The 24,250-nt window shown below is 33.2% G+C and overlaps 1 protein-coding gene across 1 annotated transcript in view; it reads right to left on the reverse strand.

The window, feature by feature from the left end:
* Positions 1–24,250, reverse strand: part of LOC106636993 (RAS oncogene family member Rab32) — a 268,682-nt gene that overhangs the window by 85,156 nt on the left and 159,276 nt on the right. Inside the window, exon 3 of the mRNA XM_089589278.1 lies at positions 9,123–9,181. Coding sequence (XP_089445404.1) covers positions 9,123–9,181 — 59 coding nt within the window. The remainder of the gene's footprint in view (positions 1–9,122; positions 9,182–24,250) is intronic.

The following is a 24,250-nucleotide window of genomic DNA, read 5'->3' on the forward strand; positions in this document are numbered from 1 at the left end:
AGGAGGGTTTAGGCGACCTTCTCGCAGCAAATTTGCCTAATTCCCCCTACCCCCCTCCCAGTGATGGGAGGCCTCCCATCCCTCTTCCCTTCCTTCTCCCAAGTGCTAAGTGCCCATAGTAGTGCCCTTATTAAAAAGGAGCCGGACGTAGAGCACTATAATATAAAAAAAAAAAAAAAAAAGTTTATAGATAATTATAGAAGCTCACTTCAGCAGTGCAATCATTGACAAGTATTCAATCTTGAGTAGCCAAATTATGTTGGATGGCCAGGCATTATAAACGCTTCTAACAAAGCAGGGTTCAACGTAATGATGGAGTCATTTTTCTCTATCCCCCGCAATAAGCACCGAAACGTGTCTCTAAATAGAATTTCTGAAAATGCCAAATTACAAAGTAATAATGCCGCCTGTATGTTCTTTCGTTTCATGTGCGAGCAATAAAAAGAAATAGCGCCAAAGAGGACGAGAGAATAGCGTAATTAGTGTGTGACGAAAGCTACGATATACAAATAATGAACTTACATGTATAAGGCGTACTGTAGTGATCTACTGTACCTGTTTGGATGTATACTTGTAAGCGCCGCGCCTGTATAGATAAATGTACCTACTCGCGTATTCTATTGGATGTAAATAGCGCCGCGTCCGAATACCTGCGTATAAGTGGTTGGTGCTGAGTTCTGCTTATGTGTATGTGTCGGTGTGGTATGGTGATGCGTGAGGCCACGCTCGTTAGGCCCGCGCTTCACTTCTTTTTGAGCCACCCGCAAGCCCTAAGAAACTTACGTGAGTTCCGAAGATTCGTAGTGCAGCAATAGAGAGAGAGCATCGAGAGAGAGAGAAAGAGAAGAGCGGAATCAGCTTTTCAAGCCAACCGGGAACGACCTTGCAACCAACGACCGAGGAGTCGAGAACTAACGCCACCCCCAGCTGTCATCTGCGAGACCAGGTCATCGGCAGGCCCAATAGTTGATTTGATCCGGACTATGGTGAACCCGGAGGTAAGGGTAAAGTAGAGTTAGCGAGCGTGTGTGTATTTACGTGTGTGTCGAGGAATCGGGTAGTGTGGGACGCCCCCAGGAAGCGTGGAGTGCGAGAACGGGAGAGTCCGGGGGAAAGTGTGATTATCACGGATTGTTGCGATAGCGCTGGATTGCGCCAAGATTCGGGCCTAAAAGCCCACGTGTAAAAGTTTGCCAAAATAAAGTGAAGTGTTCGTATAAATCATTTACCTTGTCTGTTGTCGGATTGTGTTTTTCCTTCCTTCCAAATTTACAGGTCGCACCTCGTTTCTCCTTAGGAGAGTAGTCTGATCCCGACGGACTACCGCCAGCGGGACCTCCTCAGGGATGAGTCTCCTGGGCCAAGCAGCGCACATCGTGAGTGTGGGGACAGGGGTTTTTTACGTTTCATGATACAACGGACTTTGGTGAGAGGATATTTGTGTCTTTGGACATTGTTTCGGGACCGCCCTGGCTACGACACTCTATAGTGTCTCAGGGCGCGAAAGTGCAACGTCACAACGTTGATCTTTTGGAGTGTTCTAAGGACCGTTGGTTAAATAATGAATAATAACTACTAGCTTATTTTGTCATTAGCCACTTACAGTAAGTGTACCTGAACTTTTATATGTTTAAATAGTGGAATTGTCCCCAGTACATGGAGAAGAAGAAAGTCTTTCATGATGATTGAATGAAGGTTTAGTTATTATTTTAAAAAAGTTATGGATTAAAGTTAGGTATTCTATTAGTATTATAACGCCAGTCAGACATGTTTCAACGTTGATTCAAATTATTATACAGTAACCAAAACAGCTATTAAAGATAGGTGCAGTTTTAGAGGATAATAAATCTAACATTTACCAGACTTGAATGTACCAAAAGCAAATTTTTGAATCAAAAAACGTAGACTATTTGCTTTTCACTTCTTTAGGTTAAAGAAGCAGTCTTTAAAAAAATGCTATAGCTCAATTTCCAACAACTAGTTCGTTGACTTCAGAGATGAATGGACTTGCAATGAAAGTTTATTGGCCTATAACACAAACACTACAAACAAAGAAAGACTATATTTACTAATATTGTCATGTCAACGTCCACCATTACATTTTTCTATAATACAAGAATAACAGCCAAAATCGCCTGAGGGGGCTTACGCAGCTTAAGTTCAATCACTGCAGTAAATACAACTGCTTACGTCGTGAATGTATACCTTCTACGTGTGATAACAATTTTGGGAACCCCAATTCTATTTTTTACCGACTCAACTTAATAATATAGGCACATAGCGCATCTGCCTACTAGGCAATTGTAAGTGTGATAACGATTTCAATAACTAATATCACAGTTGTTCCTGTACTTACAGTAACTGCTGTTATCGCTTCCAAGGTTTTCATGCAGCTGGAAATAAGTGACGTACTGTTACGTGCTGTGGACACCTTTAGAATAATTTTGCAACCATGTAACTTTACGAAAATATTACAAAATCTATTTTCAGCTACGAGACTTTTTCTTTTCCTCCATACCAGCGTAATAATACTAATAAAATAACTAACTTTAATTCATAACTTACTTTAAATAATAACTAAACCTGAATTTAATAGTCACATGACACTCTCTGCTTCTCCATGCACTGTGGACAATTCCACTATTTAAACATATAAGAGTTAACGTAATTAAACGTAAGTGTACGCAGCTGATGATCTTGGCAAAAGAAGCTGCATGCCTTCAGGCAACTCTGCTGTAAATTATCTAACTTTTTTCACTCAATTTCACACGTACTTGCTCGATTAAGACCACTCTAAGCCCATAAAGTACTAACAGAATACATAAAGAGATCAACTGCCATAACAAAACTGTTGTAGCAAATCTTTGGATTAAACTAATACAAACGTAAAGGATCGCTCTCATCTCACAAGAACGTACGTATAATTGTATGTTTCTTATTGTATAAGATATGTTGTATTTTACAAAAAAATTTTCATCGCTATTGATATTAAAGAGCTGCACACAGAGAATGTAACATTAATTATCGAGATTTATGAGTTATACCAGTCATATTTAACAATTTACGTTGAGATAATTCTCATTCATTTATCAAAGCACTTGTCACATGCTTTTCCAGTAGAAATAAGCTTTTATCGCAAGCCAAGAAAAAATATATTTTATGTACAAAATACTTATATCACAGAAACTTATATTTATCCTTGTTGTATCGACTCTTTTAAGTTCATGGCTTCTGCTCAAGATAAATTGTCATTTTATGTACTGATGTTTGACACGTTGACAATACTCCGATTTTTATTCAAAAACAGATAAACTGCTTTTTGTTAAAGTACTTGAAAACTTCTGAAAAAATTGTCTTACAGCGTATCAACTAGGCCAGGCATAATGTATTGACAACAACTTGAAGATACCTCCAAAAAATGACAAAATTTTAAGTCTTATAAAAGACGAATGCAATAAGAAAACCATTTTGAAATTCTTCAAGCTATTTGATTTTTAGTATTAAGATATTATATCAAAACCAGTGAAATAACTCAAAGGATTAACGGACTCTGTGGTCATTCCTACTATATATTTCAATGTCTATGTAAGGTGTTTTCGAGAAAGTGAAAGGATCTCCTAATAACAGAGGAACATCAGGTCATGACTTCATAAAATTTCTACTGATAAAGAAGTTACAGTCACAATTGACAAATGCTATCTACAAACCAACATAACACACACTCTTCCGTGAATAGATGTCTCAAGCTTCAGAATTCAACGGTCGCAACTTCTTAAGCACAGTGTGTTTAGTAACAGTGGGGTCTCGAGACTTATACGCAAGCAAGCGATATCGACAACTGACAACAATCAAGCATCACTGATTACCAACATCAAGAAAGCATTAATAATTGTTAACAGCAAGCTTAAAAAAAAGACAGGAGGACTCAAGCGATTTTGAACTCTCAAAAGAAGTACTAGAATCTTTAATAGATTCTAGCAAACACTCAAAATCTGCTTACTCAACGAAAGGTTAATAGTTCTTGTACATACAATTCTTAAATTCTAGTAAATGGTCATTCTTACTCTATCGGAAAGTATTACTTGACTTTTCATTAAATTTTTACAATCAATTCGTGCTCATTTAGTTTTTTGCACGGTTCAAAAGTAGTGAAGGGAGCGATCGCATATACATGTTCTATGATGATGTTTTAACAACTGTTTGCTCACCAAATGATAAACTTTTTATCTAAACATAGTGAAATTTATATTCTGTATTGACATTATATGTCTCCATTTTATTTTCTTGTGTATAAAAGCTTTTAACAAGGAGAAGATTGACGTGCTTTTTTTCCTATTTGCCAAATTACTTGGGAAAACATTGTAAATATTAACTTTAGAAAAAAAAAATTACGGAATTTATTAAGATATTATTCTGTTTTTTAAACTTTGATACTTTTGTTTTTTCTTTTACAAATTTAATATGATTGAAATTCCCATTGTTTTCTACGTAACCGCAAGCTTTTTTATTCTTTATACAGTCTGGAAGTATAATGTAAGAGCTTCCTTGTATAGGACTATATGTATTAATACTCACAACCAGGTTAAGTATGCAGTTTAAACTCCAACCCAATTTTTTTTCTTAAAAATCTTTTACATCTTTATCTATTGGCTGTCATATACTTTCATTAAGCCACTGACTTAAATCTGTTGTTTGATAAATTGCATTAAATTTTGTGTTAGAGTATTTTATGTCAAATCTTTCTACATCGTATATTAAAATTTAAAATTCAGCAGCTTTTACAGTAATTACTTATAAACTTTCATGATTTTTCAAAGTTTCTTGAATATATTTAAAAAACTGTACTTTGACATTTTTTCAAAAATTTTTTGAGGACTAAATGGTTGAAGTTCACAATAAATAAAGTACTTATTTGATTTTCAAAAGTACTACTAACGTCTTTCCAACTAATAGATACATTTTTATCAGATTTACATCTACTTTTAATTCCAGAATTTATTTTGTTATTAGATATTGATGCTTCCATTCCTACACCTCAATCTGTTTCAATAGTGTTTCATTTATTTTTTAATTTTCTTTAACTGTAGAGCAGTGTGCTTGTAGAGGATTGTATCGAAACCATTGCAGCCTTGATTGCAGCTTGTAATTTTCATTCATCAGACGTAATTAAATATGATAGTTGACTGAAACTTTAACGTGTTTGAAAAGTGCGATACCCATATCCATCAGTCTTTTGACAAGTGTCTCATCTGTTGTCAATAAAATATGTTTTAAAAATTACAAAATTTTCTCAGCTGCATCTTTAAAGTACTATGCCATAGTCATGCTTAGGTTTGTCTTAAAACCACTTAGGAGGTCAAGTAATAGAAAAGTGAGACTGCTGAACTATTTATACAGTTGTATGAGGTGCATAGTGAGAAGGATACGGAGAGAGATTAAAATACATAATTAGTTAATAAAGGAGAGTTTTGCATAGTTATGAAACATTATTAGCCTTGTTAAGAATTTCAAATAGTGCTTCAAACAAAATAATAGAAACACTAGCTGTTTTGTTAACAGCTTTTTTTTTATTTAAGGAGTATGCTGAAACAACATTCGAAATATTTGCATAATGAAAATATTTATTTGTAATTATTCTTTATTGTCTATGCAATTGTATAAGAATTAGATAGATTTACAGTCATTAACGTAAAAAATATCCACAGCTTAAGAAATTTAAAAAAAATGTACAATCGATTTTTGTTTCTGCACATTTTTAAATGTTACGTAATTGTTTTCTGAAACTATTATTCGCATTACTTAAAACTATATCCTATTTCTCACAGCTATAGGACAGTAAGTTCTAAAAGAAGCTTTACTCTCTGTAAGTACTTTTGTAGAGAAGAGCATTCTTCGAACCTATCACGTCATTTTTATTTTAAACAGTAGTAACAGAATGCGTTTACTGACTCCATTATTCATTCTGATACGTTTGACTGCACTTATGTTTTTAATTTGAATGTTTACGTCATTTTGCTAATGTTTTATGTCATATCTAACATTTTTATGGATAGTTCAACGCAGTTTTTTTCTATTGTATTGATCGTTTTATTAACTAAGAAAATAATAATTTAATTTTGACTCATGAAGAATTGATATTTAATGTTTTTTCGGCCCTTTACACGGTAATATTTGAAAATGTTATGTTATTGTAATCACTAAAGCGTACATGCTGTTACAAACCTTCGTTACGTTTTAGATACAGTATCACAGTAAATATTGGAGTCAATGAATTGGTTTAACAATACCAGAAGTTAATTTAATGATACTGTATCATTTATTAAATGACAACTGACGTATACAAATAATCTTTATTTATACGTAAATTTGTAGCTGTAAGAGAGATCAACATCCATCTAAACATCACTTGTTAAAAAATCAGTAGAATCTTTAACTTCTTTATCATTAGGCTCCGACGTCACCTTATCTAAATACACTGAGTCTCATAATGTCTTTTCGATATGTGTTTTTAGTCGATTACGTTCTTCATACAATGTTACAAGTTGAAGCATTTTAGTTTTAACATGCTGCTGTAAATGAAAGGCCGGCTTTTATGCATGTTCATTGTACAGTGCTATATTTGGTTACACAATGACATTTTACGTAAAAAATAATTGTTATACGTCAAAAATTGATGATGAATTGAGTCAGTCAGGAATTTGATTCGATTCAAAATGACTGAGGCTGAGAAACATTCTATATTCAGTTGATGACACAAAATATGTACAGTCTATTGAACTACTAAAAGACAGGTGTTCTTAAATTCATTGTCATTTTTTTTCTAAGCTTCGTACAAACAAACTTCAATAGACCAAAGTTATTCAAAATACAATGTTTGACCAATAAATACGCTAGTTAGATTATAGTGTCGGACTCACCTGGTGTGCCTATCAGCAAAAATTAATCGCCCCACATGGTCCGTTAGTAAAATTTTTGAAGCTGCTTCAAACTTTAACTTATGAAATCAGAAAAATCTTGTAACTGCATATCAACAGGCTTGACAGGATTTTTAGGATATCTTCCTTGGGTAATTAAAAGTGTTTGAATAAAAGTTTCTTCTAGCTGGCCAAAATATTACTTAAAATCTGTCCACTACTACATCTGGAAAATCAGTTTTTTTTGGGAGCTTACAAAAATGTTTGCAGAAATCAAAAAAAAAAGTCTTTAGTTTGTCCAACTACCAAGATAATAAAGTTCAGTTTTAGATTTTTTATGCTTACTACAAAATAATAGTAAAAAATCAAAACCTTAACGACCCTGTACCTCGTGCTGAGTTTTAAACTAACGTGTTTTTTTGCTAATAACAGGGACAAAAATAAATGACATATATCTTGAGCACCAACAGTGCTTTGTCAGTTGGTGGTAATGTGGACAAATAACTTTTTTTCTAGACAGGTCCGATGGATAATTTAAACGTTTGATAACAAGTCCATTGACCAATCTTGACGTCGTTTTTTATTTTGTATAATAACACTGTTAATTTCTTTGCAGTCTTAAAAATATCATTAACGTCTGAGTCATTTTGGTAGAATGGTTGAATAGTATTTAAAAAATTGAACAGTATTCATTAAATTATTAAGTCTCGGTAGTTTTAAGATTAATTTATTGAATTCGGATTACTTTCCAGTGTACCATAAATTTGTTTTTTTTTTCCTTTCTTAGAGAAGGCAATTGTACTATTACAACATCTATACCCGTGGGCTAGTAAAATAAAACTTGTCATGTGACTTTGAGCTCGAACGTCGTACAAAGTCACCTTGTCTTCTTTACCAATTCTTTTAAAAAAAATATGTTTTCCGTATTTCTCATCAGACTTACTACATTAACAAGAAAATAAATATCGTTTCCTACAACAGCTAGTGGCTCAGATGTTGATTTTACGATACCCACGGCAGTACTTACTATTGATACTTCGGCATCGTCTGTGAAAATTTTTGTTTAAATTTGTCTGTCACTAAAATAATTGGACAGCGTTTCTACGAATTGAAACTTATTTGCGACGTTTGCGAGAAACTTTTGCTGATCCACAGTCACCATGTTGCGAAGTTTAGTTTCAACACCAGACGCAACAATTTTTTTTTTTCGATGATACCTTTTATATGATTTGACACCGATTAACTCACTACTGTAACCATTAAAAACAACAATCGCATTTTTCTGAAAATTTCCGACAGCAAATTAATAGTAAGCTTCAAAGATATGTTCAACTGCAACTTTTCGGAACAATAAGTTTGACTCAGTAACGTGTGTCTGCCTTTGCCAATTTACGATTTTGTGTAGCTGAGATAGCGGTCTCACAGTGTGAACTCTTGATAAAAAGATCTCTTAAGCCATCTTTCCTACCATAGTTTACATGGATTGATTACCATTTCTGAATGCCATGTGACAATTAATCATATCAGAGCCAATAATCTCTGTGCGCAGTGACATGAGATTAGGTCGCTAATTAAACGGTTCATGCTCCCTTAACCCAAATACGAGTTTATTTAGGTGCTCGTGGTACTTTGCAATGCGGCCCGTACCGAAATCTATATGTTGTTAACTAAAATTAAACTGTGAGGAACATAACTCTTCCAAGCTTTCCATGACGTCTACAGTACGCTTTTCGTGTACTGCAAATGGTCCACCGTATAAGAAATCGCTAGCATTTTTTCTATGCTTAGGAAATACAAGTTTCAGTTGACGGTTTTTATCATGACCTTATTGGTAACTAATACATTGTTTATAATCGATCACAACTCAACCAATGTAAATTTGAACTTCTGGCAGCTCTCTACGGAATTAAAGACATGTTGCACTGTTTCTGAGCCAGGGATTGTTGTCGAAGTTGTAGCAACTAGCTGAGAATAAAAGCATCTCAATGCATTCTTTATGGTACAATGATTATACGTCCTTACCAAGCACAAAGAAAGTAGGTTGAGAAATGAGATCAGCGTGGATATCTTTTTTCATCGAAGCAACTTCAAGAAGCCGTTTAAGCGTCTTCCTGTAAGCAATATTAAAATTTTTTTTTTATCCGCATACAGAATCCTTCTACAAAACAGGCAGTGCGTAAGAAAATTAAAGTCGCAGTGCAAAAGTACAGCACTTTCATCTGATAGAGATCGTCGTGCGTCGGGTGAAGTATCAATTTTTAGATTACCTGATCAGCATCAAAATTGACTTGTAGTTATCACTACACAAATGGCTAAGAAGTCATGAATATAGAAAATAATTAGACGGATCAGAATGTAAAAGAAATATACGAGTAATACGAGATAAACTCATCGTATACAGGAATGTAAATATATGAAAGACAAGTATAGTAAAAGCGTATGTTCTGCCACACTATTGTAAGCATGCATACATATACCACCTACATACAAGCTAATCCGTGCTCTTTCTTACCAGCTCCTCAAGCTGGCCATCACCACCACTACACTCATTTATCTTTATTAAAAAATAATATTGACGTTATTCCACCCATTTTTTCGAGATTTTGCAATCATCAAAATCGAACAGGCAATCAACTCTCACGGATTTTTTTGCACTCTTTAGATAAATGCAAGCCATTTTTCAGTGCACGCTATCCATCGTTTTTCAGTTACCAGTGTTTTTCTACAAAAAAAAATATCTTTTCATTGTTTAAGCATACTCACTAACTTTTGACAATTTGGTTCTCCGTTATTAGCAGGGCCGACTACATAATACATCATAAAATCAAGACAGCATTTTGTAGGTTAATTTCAGGATTTTGCTTATCAATCTAACAACAATGCATAAACTCTCTTACTCTACACTCTTACCTTTATCGTTACTAACAACACTATCACTGGATATCCTTAGCACTTACTATATTGGCTGTAAAAAAAGTATTACATAAAAAATAATTGAAAAAATTACTCTTATAATTCAGGTATCTTTAAATGTTAAATATAACGATTATAAATAAAACGTAATTATAAACATAAAGACATATAATATGCAGTATCATGTGTCATTTTAGTATTTTAATTAGTTCAGATATCTTACTTTGAATTGAAATAAATTACTTAGATTTATTTAAATTTTTTGATGGATCAAGCAGTTCATCATCGTAACAAAAAAAATTTAATTATTCTTTGTCAGTTACTTTCATTGATTTATTGAGAGCCCAAAAAAAAACAGTTCTTAAAAAACTTATGTAGTTTTTAGGCACACTAAACAGATTTCTCGAAAATTTCTAAACTGAGCCATAAAATATTATATTACCAGGAAATCTACAATCTCATTAAATAACAACTAATGAATAAAGGATTTAAAATGTCCTTCATCAGTTCATATGCTATACGTCACAAATAGTTTTGATAAATGTTGTTTTACATCAGTATTTATTAAACACAATAAGTACCATATATATATAAGTACTATAGAAAGCTTAATTTATAACGTGTCTTTATGTTACTGAATTACAAGATTTAATCAGTAAATGAGAATAAAACGTAATGGACTTTTATGTATTACAATAAACGTATTTATCATTAAAACGTAAAATCTGAAGTTTTTTCGAAGTTGGAACCAGTATAACGTAGTTTAAAAATTTTATTAAAGTAAGAACACAAAAATCAAAGGTTTTGTAAAACAAATTTGGAGACAAGTTAAAACAGATTTTTTTTCTATTTATGAAAATTTCGAGGTTACTTAGACCTGTGGATTACTATCTGATTGGTGTAAATATATTTGTTACTTATTGAAACTGTCTAAGTTTCTTAAAAAATATCAATAACTTTTTTCAATTTACAAGAAAAATGCAACATTTTTGTTGTAAAATTGTCATCCTTAGCAAAGCTCACAAGATATGTTGTGCATCAAGTTAAGTTCACCGTAAGCAAGATTCATCTCTGGACCGACTCAACAGTAACTCTCTTTTAGCTTAAATCTCACCCTAGTAGGTGGAAAAATTTCGTGAGAAATTGGGTCACTCAGATCATTGACGTTGTTCCGTGAGCTCAATGGAGGCATGTGCCAGGAAAGCACAACCCTGCGGATTGTGCGTCGAGGGGACTTCTCACCTCTCAGCTTGTATCTCATGATCTGTGGTGGAATGGTCCGGTCTGGATGACGTCAGATGACAGGGGATGGCCTGATCAACCAGACACCTTTCAGTTTGACGACAGTTCAGAGGCTCGTCCAACTGCAGTCCTTGTGGCCACTTCCAAGCCGTCAGATTTGTCATCTCAGCTGCTCAAGTTCTGCTCAACGCTTCAGCACCTATATCGACTAACCGCTACAGTTGTGCTTGCATGTGAAAAGTTCAAAGCCAAACTCAAAGGTCAGACTCACTCTACGTCTGTTACGGCAGATCTCATAACTCAAGCCAAACTCTTCTGGATCAAGTCTATTCAAGCAGAGTTTTTCAAGGATGATATCTCACATCTCAAATCAAGTACTCTACCTAAAGGACATGTCTTCACTCGGCTGATAGCCTTTGTCGATAGCAATGACATTGTACGAGTTGGAGGCAGACTCACACACTTAGCACTCAACACAGTTGCTATTCACCCAGCTATTTTACCTCGGCACTCACAGTTTACATCTCTAGTGGTTGAACATGCTCATTAGGTAACTCTCCATGGTGGTACTCAACTAACTCACAGTCGCACTCGTCAGGAGTTTTGGATCATCGGTGAAAGAGCTCCCATCTGATCCAGCATTCTTAAATGCGTCACGTGTGCAAGGTACCGTGCTCAACATACGCAGCAAATGATGGGTCAACTGCCCGAGGCCAGAGTGACGCCATCGAGACCTTTCTCTCACACTGGTGTGGACTACGCGTGTCCAATTACCATCAAATCGTGGAAGGGTCAAGGTTCAAGGACGTACAAAGGCTGGATTTGCGTTTTTGTGTGCTTCAGTTCATCGGCAGTTCATCTTGAAGCTGTAACAGATTGCTCAACAGATGAATCTCTTGCTGCTTATCGCCGATTTACTTCACGCCATGGTTTACCATTCAAGCTTTACTCAGACTGCGGTACGAATTTTGTCGGCACTGATAAAGCTCTTCAACAGCTCTACATGAATGCTCAACGTCAGTCTAGTCCACTCACAAGAACACTCTTATCACAAGGTACGACTTGGAAATTTAATCCTCCAGCTTCTCCTCACATGGGAGGTAAATGGAAAGCCGCAGTGGAATCAATAAAATTTCATCTGCGTCGTACCGTTGGAAAAACACTATACACATACGAAGAAATCAGCACTCTACTCACACAGATCGAATCAGTGCTCTACTCTAGACCTCTAGAGCTGATGAGCAACGACTGAGAAGATTTAGAATGTCTCACGCCTGGTCATTTTCTCATTGGGTCGGCACTTAATATACCTCTAGAACCTAGCTTACTCGACTTATCTCAGTCTTGACTCTCCAGGTGGCAGTTCATCCAGGCACAGCTCCAGAGGTTTTGAAAACAGTGGTCATCTTATTACCTTCAGCGGCTGCAATCAATCTCCAAGTGGCATCATCCATCTCATGAGGTTCAAATTGGCTCACTGGTGCTAATCACCAGTTGAAAAAATATTTTGAATAAGCCCATTATAGTTTGTGGACAATTGTGAGATGTCAATAATGAAAAAGTTTCGAATTAAAAAATCTTCTGTACTTACTTAGCACTAAATCACATTGACGAGAGATTTTTGTAGTATTACATTCTATATCACATAAAGATACTCGTCTTTTCTGAACATTTTTCAGTGAAGCATTTGCAATACCTACTATTTCTACTTTTATCACATTATCAACTTAAACAATACTCATTACCTTTAGTTTTTTTTCTCTTTTTGCTCTTTTTTTGTACTTTTTAATTTTTGAGCTATCAATTTTTTTTTGTACCCAGAGGACGTTATTATTGCTGTCTTGCCTGTTTGGTTGGAAGTTTTCTTGATTTAGGTGGTACTACTTTTGTTGTGCAGTATGTAATCAGTTCTAGGTTCATTTAAATAATCGTTTAATTGACTAGCAATATTTAGTACCTCTTGAGATCGGAAAAGATCTTGAACACCCTCCAGTGACGAAGCCTGCTCGTTTGCTGATGCAGGCGTAACATGTGATAGGAAATTATTCCAGAATCAATAGCCACAATAAATTAGAAAAAGACTTTTAATTAATTGCGATATACATAAATAATTACCAGATAGTGTATGAGAGGTGCAGCATCGATAAGATAAGAGACAGAAATGGAGAGTCTGTAATCTTTTGAAGTAGAACTGACACTGAGCAAAGGATGTAGTTTGTTCTCTGAGATTTTTGAAAGAGCATGTGAAACGCTTGTAGATGACTTCTTATCGGAGAGTTCAATGATCAATGCGCTGATTTCAGACGTTTTCATCGAAGCCCCTTAAAAGTTAAAGTATGTGTTATAAACTGTTTTGATAAAAATTACCAAAAAGAAGTATTGGCTTCTGATAGGTGCACAAAATCAGAAGGTTGAGAAACTGATGTATTCAGTGGATAGATCCCTGTTTTTTTAAAAGCATTCACGGCAGTCTCTATCTTTGCCACTTTGATGAAAGCTTTTCCGAAGAGAGAAGCTTTTTTTTAAGTACAACTTGTTGTTCTTCTCGTTGAAGTACATTGATTCCCTCAGTGTAGTATGAACTTATAGATTTCATGAATCTCACATCCAACGGTCACATACGGTGCGTGCAGTGTGGAGCCAAGCACAAGATCGTAACACCATTGGCAATAGCCCTCACGTGCGTTGAGTGTCCATCTAGCAATGGTAGTACTGGGTTATCCTTGGATGCACGCAAAAACTTGAGGAACTCTTTAAACCACCTTGTGGTTTTATTTATACTATAAGTATATCATTTCTTACCTATGTTGTTGTATGTGTATAAATAATTCAGTTATTAAATTGTTAAAATCTTATTGCAAGTTCTTGGTAAGAAATATAGTTTTTAAAATACCATAGTATTTTATGATAGAAAAAAACTCAAAAGCCTCATAGAATACGAATGATGATGCTATTTTTATGCTATGGATAACTAAAAAATTTCAACGATTATTATCACGTATTGGAAAAGTAGTGAAAAACTTTAAGAATTAGTTCATCAGATCAGGGCAAGAGAGAGTCTTCCTGGAGTGAAAGCAAGAAAGAGTCTTTTTAACTCAACTATTGCTTTCATAATGACGGGTAACAATATGTGTGCTTATATGTATGAATAAAAAAAGCATTAATTCATAACATCAACACCAATCACTAGGTAACATAACGGCGTTTGTTGGCCAATAATTACATTATTTAGTGTAAAAAAGTGATGAATGATAATATTATTTAGTTCGAAAAAGCCGTATGCCTTCTACTCTGAAAAAACGCATGCGCTAACTCAACGAGTTACTTAGTAAGTCAGAAAAATGTAATATTTAAAAAAAAATTTTCAATAAAAATTCATACACTAAAAACAGTAATCCTAAGTTTATTTCTATTTAAAAGAGCTGGTATTAAAAGTGAGAGTTTTAATCATAAACACATTTGTAGTACCAAATCTTTTTAAAATCTACACAGTTTTTAGACCGTCTAAGCAGCTGAGAATAAAAGTCTTACTGTTTTTTTAGTAATCAAAACTAGATTTATAATCCTTGAATCAGTTAAATTTGTCAGTAGGATTATTAAATTTATTTTACATAAACAAAATGATGCATCCGTGTGAAAAAAGTAGATCAAAAGAAAATAAGTTGTCTGCTACATAACACTATAATACACATTAAAACATGATTTCTTTTAACTCAATAAATCGACAAAACTTCCTTAAGACACACTAAAACCGTCATAACAATTTTAATAAGGTGCGACAATTGGTTTCTCTGAACCACTACAACAGGATGCAAAAAAAGTTACTTTATGACTCAAATAATTGAAATCAGTCAAAAAGTATTGGATATATGAAGAAATAGTCTAATTACGTACTTACAGACTCACCCCCCAGACAAATACGCACACAAAATTTTAATAGACCTACTAACTTTTTATTATAGTTTCTTATATTTTCAAGATTTGTAAAAATTATGCAAGCTTTTTCAGGATTTTTGAGAATCGTTACAACTATGGGTCTAAATGCGTTTGTTTGGTAGTTAATAGTGTTATTTATCATAAGCTAATTGTCTAAAGCACCTTGTGTCATGTGACATGACTTGACTTCTTTAATGAAAAAAAAAAGAAATGCTTATCTGCTTTCAGTTATACGGCTGTTACGTTGGCACGACGTTTACTTAAGTCTGAGCTTGCACTGAATAACAAAAAATTGTCATAAGGCACGTTGATCAGACATTGGCCTAAGAAACTATGAAGATCTTGTGAAAGAGTATTTATTTACTTGTTTCCCAACTTGACCGTTGCTGTCCTTACTGACTAGAGTAAGGGGGGCACAATTACCTTTCAGTGGGGTAGCAAGAGTTTTGATCGTTTTGAGTGGCATAGAAGTTACTTTGTCTTTCTAAGCCGTGGTGTATCGACCAGGTGCAAGTGATGGAAGGGGATGGATGAGTAGATGCTAGCGTGCGTAGTGGCAAAAACAGAAAACCTGGGGAACCGAATAACTGTCATCTTTGCTTAATTAAGGAAAGAATAACAGTATTTCGTCAAATTTACGGATGTTATCATCACGTATGCATAAATGGTATCAATATAATAATATTGCAGTAACACAAATATAAAGAAATAAACTATGTGGTGCCAAAAACGTTAGTTAAATGTTTGAATGTAACAATATCTTAATGAAGCCTCGTTAGTTTTCGATCCAGAGCACACTATTAGAAGCAGACAGCAAAAAAAAGTATAGTTACGCGAAATCAGACATGAAAATTGTGTTTCATTTTATTTAAACTTTTATGGAATATGGGTGTAATAAAGTGCTATGTTGTTCAGTGTAACAGTAGCTCAAGGGCGGATGGAGTAAAATTACATAAATTTCGATGGTTATCCAACTGTAAATATAGATCTATAAAAAAAACTACCTTTAAAAAAAGTATAAAGTCATGCAAGTTTGAGGTTATTGTCTCTGAAGGTATTTATAATCAATTATAAAAAATTAGTTGCAAATTTAAAACATAATTAATTATAATATTAATTTAAAAAAGTTGTAACACCTATAAGGCCAGAACGAATTCTGTTTTTTTAATTTAAATAAAGAAATTTTTAAATATCATCTTAAGCATGAGAAAGCAGTGAAATCTAAAATTAATAGACAAATTTGAAGATAAATCAAATGAAAATATTTCAGTATATAACAAAGTAACTATTACATAATTGATTTTTTATTGAAAAAACTTTCTTCACGAAAAAAACTAAAAAGATTAAAGACAGCAAAAAAAATTTTTTAAGTAAATTGTATTTTTTGTTTTTAAACAAAATGATGAAATGCGAGAAATATTTTTTGCACGTATATTTTATAACTTTCTAAGACCGAAAACCATATTATTTGTATACATTCTGGATACTAATAATACAGTTTTTGGTCTTAGGAAGTAATGAAATCAACAAAAAATTCAAGTTTTTTTTTCGTAATTAGTTGTAATTTAATTGAATATAATACAATCATAAAAAATTTATTTCCGAGATAAAAAATAATTGATGATAATATATATTTAAAAAATTATAAATCCTATGAATCGAGAATGAATTCAGTTTTTTCAATTGCCATACAGATATTTTTAATAGCATCTTTGGCATTAGAAAGCAGTGAAATCCAAAATTAATAGACAAATTTGAAGATAAATCAAATTCAAATACTTCAGAGTATAACAAAATAATATATTTTTTAACAAAAAAAACTTCTTCACAAATAACTGAACAGATTAAAAAAAGCAAATTGTTTTTTACGTACATTGTATCTCCGTTTTTAAATGAAATGATGAAATGCGAAAAATTTTTTTTGCATACATACATTCCGTATACTAATAATACAGTTTTTGGTCTTGGGAAGTAATGAAATCAACCAAAAAATTCAAGTTTTTCTTTTGTAACTAGTAGTAATTTAATTTAACATAATCAACCACTGGAATAACACGGTTATATCTAACATTACTCGTAAAGGATATTATATTGAATAATATAGTACGTCTTACATACCTTGCCGGGACTGATTTTCGAGTTCTAGATGTTACATATTAACAGTAATAGATAATTCTTTGTATAACAATTGTAACGGTGCCCCACCGTTAGGCCACGTTAGTAGGCTAGGGCAGGTAGAGAAAGGGGGAAAAAGAGTTCAAGGGACCTAAGTGGGAAAGCGGGATGGGAAAGTAGGGGTAAGGGAAAGAGAGGAAAGCCACGAAAGGAAGCGAGGAGAGACAGATTAGCTTGGGCAAGCGAGTGCGCGAGAAGCGTATAATTTTGGAGTACTACTCTTAAGATCGATTTTGTTTTCTTTTTGCGCGATAAGTTTTTGACACGCGAGAAGTGCTTTCTTTGGTGTCTTTGGATGCGACGTCCAGAGAATACCAGGTGTGTGCTGGGAGCTGCTGAGAAAGCAGGCGACCCCGAGTTCCACGAGAGACGGAAGGTTCCCCCAGCCAGAGGGCTAACGCGAGGCTAGCGTCAGCGACCTCGACCTCCAGACACTACCAGTAGGGACGCCTACTGGCCCCAGCGTTGGCACGACAGCTCCTTCGAGACTGAGAGAGTCTTCACTACCTGCGACCGTGAGTACCGGTCCTTAGGCGACCGTTTTATTGTAAAAGGCAGCGGCCCTCGATTAGCCCGCGTAAGTCTGCCTGGTCTGCGTTTTCGCGCTGCGAGCTCGTCGAGCAATCGCGCTCGACGAGCGAGATCTCACACACACACACACATACACTACATACCCGCGGATACCTTTTTTGTAATTATTGCATATTCCCTGAATATACACTAATTATTTTAAACTTGATCGTAAGTACTTCTTTTGGTGTGCCTAAATTTCCCCTTATAAAATCATTATAAGCGATCGTCGCGAAAAGCGACGACAGACACCTTGTAGCCGCGATACCTGATTCTGCAGCGGTGTCTCGGCAAACGAGACCCGCAAAATATTTTACAGGGAGTGTCACCGTTGGGTATCCGGGCAACACAGGCCCGGTCGAAGTGGAGAGACTCCGCCTCGTTGATCCGCATTGTGCACCCCGTAACACAATTAATCATTAATTAGTTTATTAATTGTATAAAGTACCTTTAAGTGTGCATTAAGTATAAATTTGTTTATTAATAATTTTTTTGCTAAATCATAATATTTTTAAAAGAAATTTCAAATAACATTTTAATGGTGCTTATAAGTCAATCAATGATTCGTAAAATAAATGGACAAAAAAAAAGTCCGTACCCTGGTAGAAATAGACCATTTTTTTTAAACTTATATAATGTTTTTTCCAACCTTTTTCTAGCATTTTACAGCTATTTTGTCAAAATATAAAATTCTGGAAAACGGCTAGAAAAAACGTTTTATAAATGCTCACAAAATGGCAAATTGTCTACCAGGGTACAAATTGAATTTTTATTTTTCTATTTGTTTTTTTACAAAGAATTTGTTCTTCTGTACATTCAACGAAACGCAAGCTTGAGGAGCAAATTAAAATAATTTATTATAACATTTAAATAAAAACATTTTTTTCTTGGTTGGTGAATAACTATTGACTTTATAATCAACTAATTAGAAATATACGAGAAAATTGTTTTATACATTCTGTTATCCGTAAAAACTTGGTATTGATTGTTCATCAAAAAACTCAAAAATCAGTCCCGGCAAGTTATGTAATACGTACTATATTATTCAATATAATATCCTTAACGAGTAATGTTCGATATAACCGTGTTATTTCAGTGGTTGATTATGTTCAATTAAATTACTACTAGTTACAAAAGAAAAACTTGAATTTTTTGGTTGATTTCATTACTTCCTAAGACCAAAAACTGTATTATTAGTATACAGAATGTATACAAATAATATGGTTTTCGGTCTTAGAAAGTTATAAAATATACGTGCAAAAAATATTCCTCGCATTTCATCATTTTGTTTAAAAACAAAAAATACAATTTACTTAAAAAACTTTTTTTGCTGTCTTTAATCTTTTTAGTTTTTTTCGTAAAGAAAGTTTTTTCAATAAAAAATCAATTATGTAATAATTGTTTTGTTATATACTGAAATATTTTGATTTGATTCATCTTCAAATTTGTCTATTAATTTTAGATTTCACTGCTTTCTCATGCTTAAGATGATATTTAAAAATTTCTTTATTTAAATTAAAAAAACAGAATTCGTTCTGGCCTTATAGGTGTTACAACTTTTTTTAATTAATATTATAATTAATTATGTTTTGAATTTGCAATTAATTTTTTATAATTGATTATAAATACCTTCAGAGACAATAACCTCAAACTTGCATGACTTTATACTTTTTTTAAAGGTAGTTTTTTTATAGATTTTATAATTTTTCTGATGAAAAATTCATTTCTTAGAATTTCTTAACGGATTTGATGAACAATTAAAATTGATTATTCTTTCTAAAAATTAATTGATGTATTTGATTAAGTATACCTTCAGAGACAATAACTTAAAACTTGCAGAACTTTATACTTATTTTCAAAGGTATTTTTTTTATAGATTTCATAACTTTTTTGATATAAAATTCTTTCCTTACGATTTCTTAAGGGATTTGTTCTAAGATCAAAATGTAAAGATCTTTAGCACATCTTTGCCAAGGTCTTTTCTGAACGTTTTCATTATCCACTTTTATCCATTGATTTTCTTGAGGGAGCGTATTAGTATAATGCCCGCTAGAAGTTGTTGTGCCATGATGAAATATACCACTAATAGCCTCATACATTCTTTTCTCTATTTTTATTTTTGATTGTGGTATTTTATTAATCTTAAGACCAACTATTTTATTAATAGGATTATTGGGTTAAACATTGACAGTATTGACTTCATGGGTACCATATTCGGTAACAGAAAATAGTTCTAATTGTACTAGAACTACAATATTGCGTACAGTTATATCAGTCTTTTCTATTATTTTCCGTTTACAGCCATTACCACAATCAATTGTAGAAGTCATCCAATCTCCTATATTGTCATCTATAATTTTTTGTAGTGGATCAGATTTTGTTGTTGATTCAAGTAATTGTAACCTGACAATATAATCAGGCTGTTCCGTAATTATTCGCCTATCACAGTCTTGGCAACGAATTACATGATTGTGTTGATTCTGACACCGGCGTCGATACGACTCGTTCGTAACGACCACATGAACTTCGCAACGTACTGCGCGTCCACAGCCTACTGTGACTAGGGCATTAAGAAATGCTACTACAGCGCCACTGTGTATGTTTAACAATGACCAGGGAATCAAGAAAATTTATCGATGTGATGCTTATCATTGACATTATTGTATATTTTTCTGAGATGAGATGAGATGAGATCTGATATATTGATTGTTTCAGTACCTTGAATTTGTTATTATCATAATATACACATCCACATATATATATGTATATATATAATAATATAAATAAAGTAAATACTCTTAGCGTGACTAACTTCACATCAAACTGAACACTAGCTCGATATATACTACTAAAGCTCATCCGCGGCTAATTTAAGAGTCGAAACTTTTTGGTCTGAACGTAAAAATTCTTGAAATAAAATCTGCACTTTTCAAGAACGCATAGATAATAAAACAATTAAAAAAGCTTTTCTGGTCGGGATTTTTTTTTCAAATCATAGTTTAGTATCAGAAAAGCCGAATAACATTACATTACCATATATATGATGATGTTAAATAATTTTTTTACCATTTTGAAAATTCAAAATGCGAATTTGAGCGTATATAGTGTCGCGGTAGCCATGCACCGTCTGCTACTCAAACTTGCATGTGGCGCTACCGCGCCACTTGATAATTTTCATGTGCATTGCAACTTAGACAATTTTCAAAATAATCTGAATAAAACGTTCATGCAGGTTAATTCTGTAGGGAGTTGAAGTTAACGAGGTCTGCCTTATTACGACGGCACTGGTGAAATTGCTAACTCCATCACTTTGAAATTCTGTAACATTGCTCACATGACTACTTTCAATCCACTGTCTACCTTTTTTGAAGGCCTTACAGTTAACACAAATCGAGTGTGTTATATTACTAAGGCCTATATTTATCATAACATCTATTATCAGATAAATAAATGCACTAATTTTATGCTAATTAATTAATTATTCCTAAAAGTGTGCATCGGAGTATGCTATTGACGTATAATGTGGGTACCCGCGGTTGCACGCTTTTGACACCAAGGGTGGCACTGCATGACATGCACCTGGCCAATAAGCCAGCATTGAACTTGGAAAAAACAGTTATTACCTAATGCTCGCAACATTTTTTGAGTAACCACTATAATTTGGAGCACTGGTGCACATTCTGGTATTTACGAAGGAAATGCGACATATTTTATTTTGTGATCTAGAATTACCACTTATATTTCAGGCAGTGGCGCATACTCTTATGTTAACGTAGGGATAAAAGTTATATTTGAACACTCGCTACGCGTCTAGACTTACCTCTAATATTTGGAGTGGTAATGCACACTCTAGTGTTTACGTAAAAATTACAGTCCATTTGAATCCGTGATCTAGAGTCCACCACTCAGTAGCAGTGCATACATCAGAGCTTATGCTTGCGTACGTGACAGGAAAAAAGGTAGAAGTCACTTAAACAACTTATTTTATTGAGAACTCTAATGCAATACATCAAACTGAACCAGTGCAAGGTGGTAGAGGCGGATTCTACTCATGGCGCACAGTGTAAGTAAAAAAGAGTTTTTATGTTTAAAAATCTGCAGATAGCTTAAATCCTAACGAATTCTCAAGGCTTTTTTTTATGAAACAGTATCTTTTGTAATTTCATGAACAACTGCCATTTTTATGACATAGATTAATCTAACCCCCCAAAAAAATACAAAAACACATAATCTTATGTTTTGTCAAATAAGAAAAAACGTGCAATTAGAAAATTTAGTTCGAAATCTATGATAATTATTATACGTCACATCATAATGCTTTTATTATCCAATGTTGGTTAAGATTAGTTAAAATTAAAGTAATTTTTTTTTCCATACTTAAAGAAATACATAATATAAAAATTTAAAAAAAAATTCCCTAATGGTTTATTATCTACACATGACAATAGGTATCTAATAACCTTAAGAAGAGTAAAATTCTCTAGTATTTATTAATTGTCACAAGCTTCAATTACTACAATCATCTAACTAACATGTTGTACTGTAATTGAAGTGTGATACCTTGAAACATAGAAAAATATTTTTCTGCGATACGCGTGAAGTTAATTAAGAAATAAATGCTGAGGGCATATTGTTGTGTGTAACCGAAATTCTTGTAGCATGAGGTAACATAATTTTAATAAAACAAGTATTATTCATGCAGTTTAGGAGTACGACATTAATTGACGAAGCAAATGTAGCAAATTAAACGTTTTATTATTGTCACCTAATTTATTTCTCTCACATTTATCTACAAAATCCTAAAATAATATTAAAGTCTATTATTTACTCACATGAGTCTGGGGTGATAAACTACTCCTATTTTTAAAGTTTACAAGTATGACAAAATTCGCATTATGTGTGGTTTTTTTTTAGTTATTCGTTTATTTCTTTTCAAATACCACACTGAAATTGTAGACACATGAAAAATTTTGTAAATTGTGAATATATATATATATGTATATATGTATGTATAACATTGTAATTTAAGCATGAAGTAATAAAAAAAATGTATTAAGAAATCGTTACAAAAAACTTTAATCCTTATAGCAATAAGCACAGAAATTTGTTTTTATTTTTAACGTTAACATTCTTAGCCATTTATATTTACAGCATCTGTGACTTATTTTATAAAAAAAAAAATAAGAATTAGATAAGTATTAAAAAACTGTTCAGTTTCCTAATAGTTGCCTAATCAGTAGTTTTTATAGTTGGTATCTTCATTTCAAACAATTTTTAGCTACTGTTGTTGAGTATTCTTTTTTTAACACGCAAGAAAGTTATCAAAGGATCTGATGATATTAACTTGAAATGCATAAGATCTGTATTTGTCAATCTTCTGTCAATTATTTTACTGTGCATGAATTGTGCTTTTCGAAAAATTTAGTTATTGCATTCATGTAGTTCTTCCAAATAGTATCTAATTGGTAACTAGGCGTATTCCATGATATATCAACTACGTACTAGAGGTTTATAAATGAATGGTTGCATTTTGTACAATTTATACAGTGATACGATTAGTTCTGCTGCCCTTCACGTGTATGCACTAAACTTTTGTAAATCAGTTTTTCGTTTGAAACTTACTAGCTGCATAATCGTATAAAGGCGTTTGATAAAAAAAAAATAATGAAAATGAAAAAAAATTGAGATCTACTCCTAATGATTCAGCATCAGAAGCAAAATTTTTGAAGAACATTCTCGCAAACTTGCCTGTATTTAAATTACTAAATCCATGCTTTAGATCATCAACATTCAGACTCAAAGACAATTTACATCTATTTTAGATTAACTTTTCCTCCACTTTTTCATTCAATTCTCGATCGCCACTTCTGCATTGAAACTCTTAAGATTTAAATTACATATTATACAAAAACCATACGCTAGTCATCTAATCGAGCCATAAAGTGTTAAAAGTTTGAACTAAAAATAAGTCCAACTACAGGGTAGACTTATTGTAGATTTTATATAATTAATAAGTTACGCTGAACTCTACAGATAATGCTGTAGTAAGAAGCGTTTTGTTTGCTCAAAACGTTGGTAGTCTTACAAACATGGTACACTTAACATCAACACTAACAGTAAATAGCATGTTATCAACGTTAAAGCAATTTTATTTCCTTTTTTCTAATACAATTGTTATAATCATCGTCGTCGTCGTCGTCGTCATCATTGTCGTCGTCGTCGTAGTTGGTCCTGAATTTTTTAATTTTATTCTCTATCTTTATTTTTGTATTATATTATAAAAAAAAAAATCATACTTAATACAAAAACTGTACACAAGGCATCTAATTCAGCAATGAAGTAATTGAAATTTGGACTCAAAATAAGTTTAAAATAAGTTTAAGTACATAGGAGACTTATTATGTTTTTCATATAATTAATAAGTTAGGCCAAACTCTACGGATACAACAACAGCAAAAAGTGTCTTGTTTCCTTGAAATGTTAGTAGGCTTGCCAGCATG

This window comes from Copidosoma floridanum, unplaced genomic scaffold, assembly GCF_036245765.1.
Source record: "Copidosoma floridanum isolate Cflo_tuat_1 unplaced genomic scaffold, Cflo_Japanese_pri ptg000008l, whole genome shotgun sequence".
Lineage (NCBI taxonomy): Eukaryota > Metazoa > Arthropoda > Insecta > Hymenoptera > Encyrtidae > Copidosoma > Copidosoma floridanum.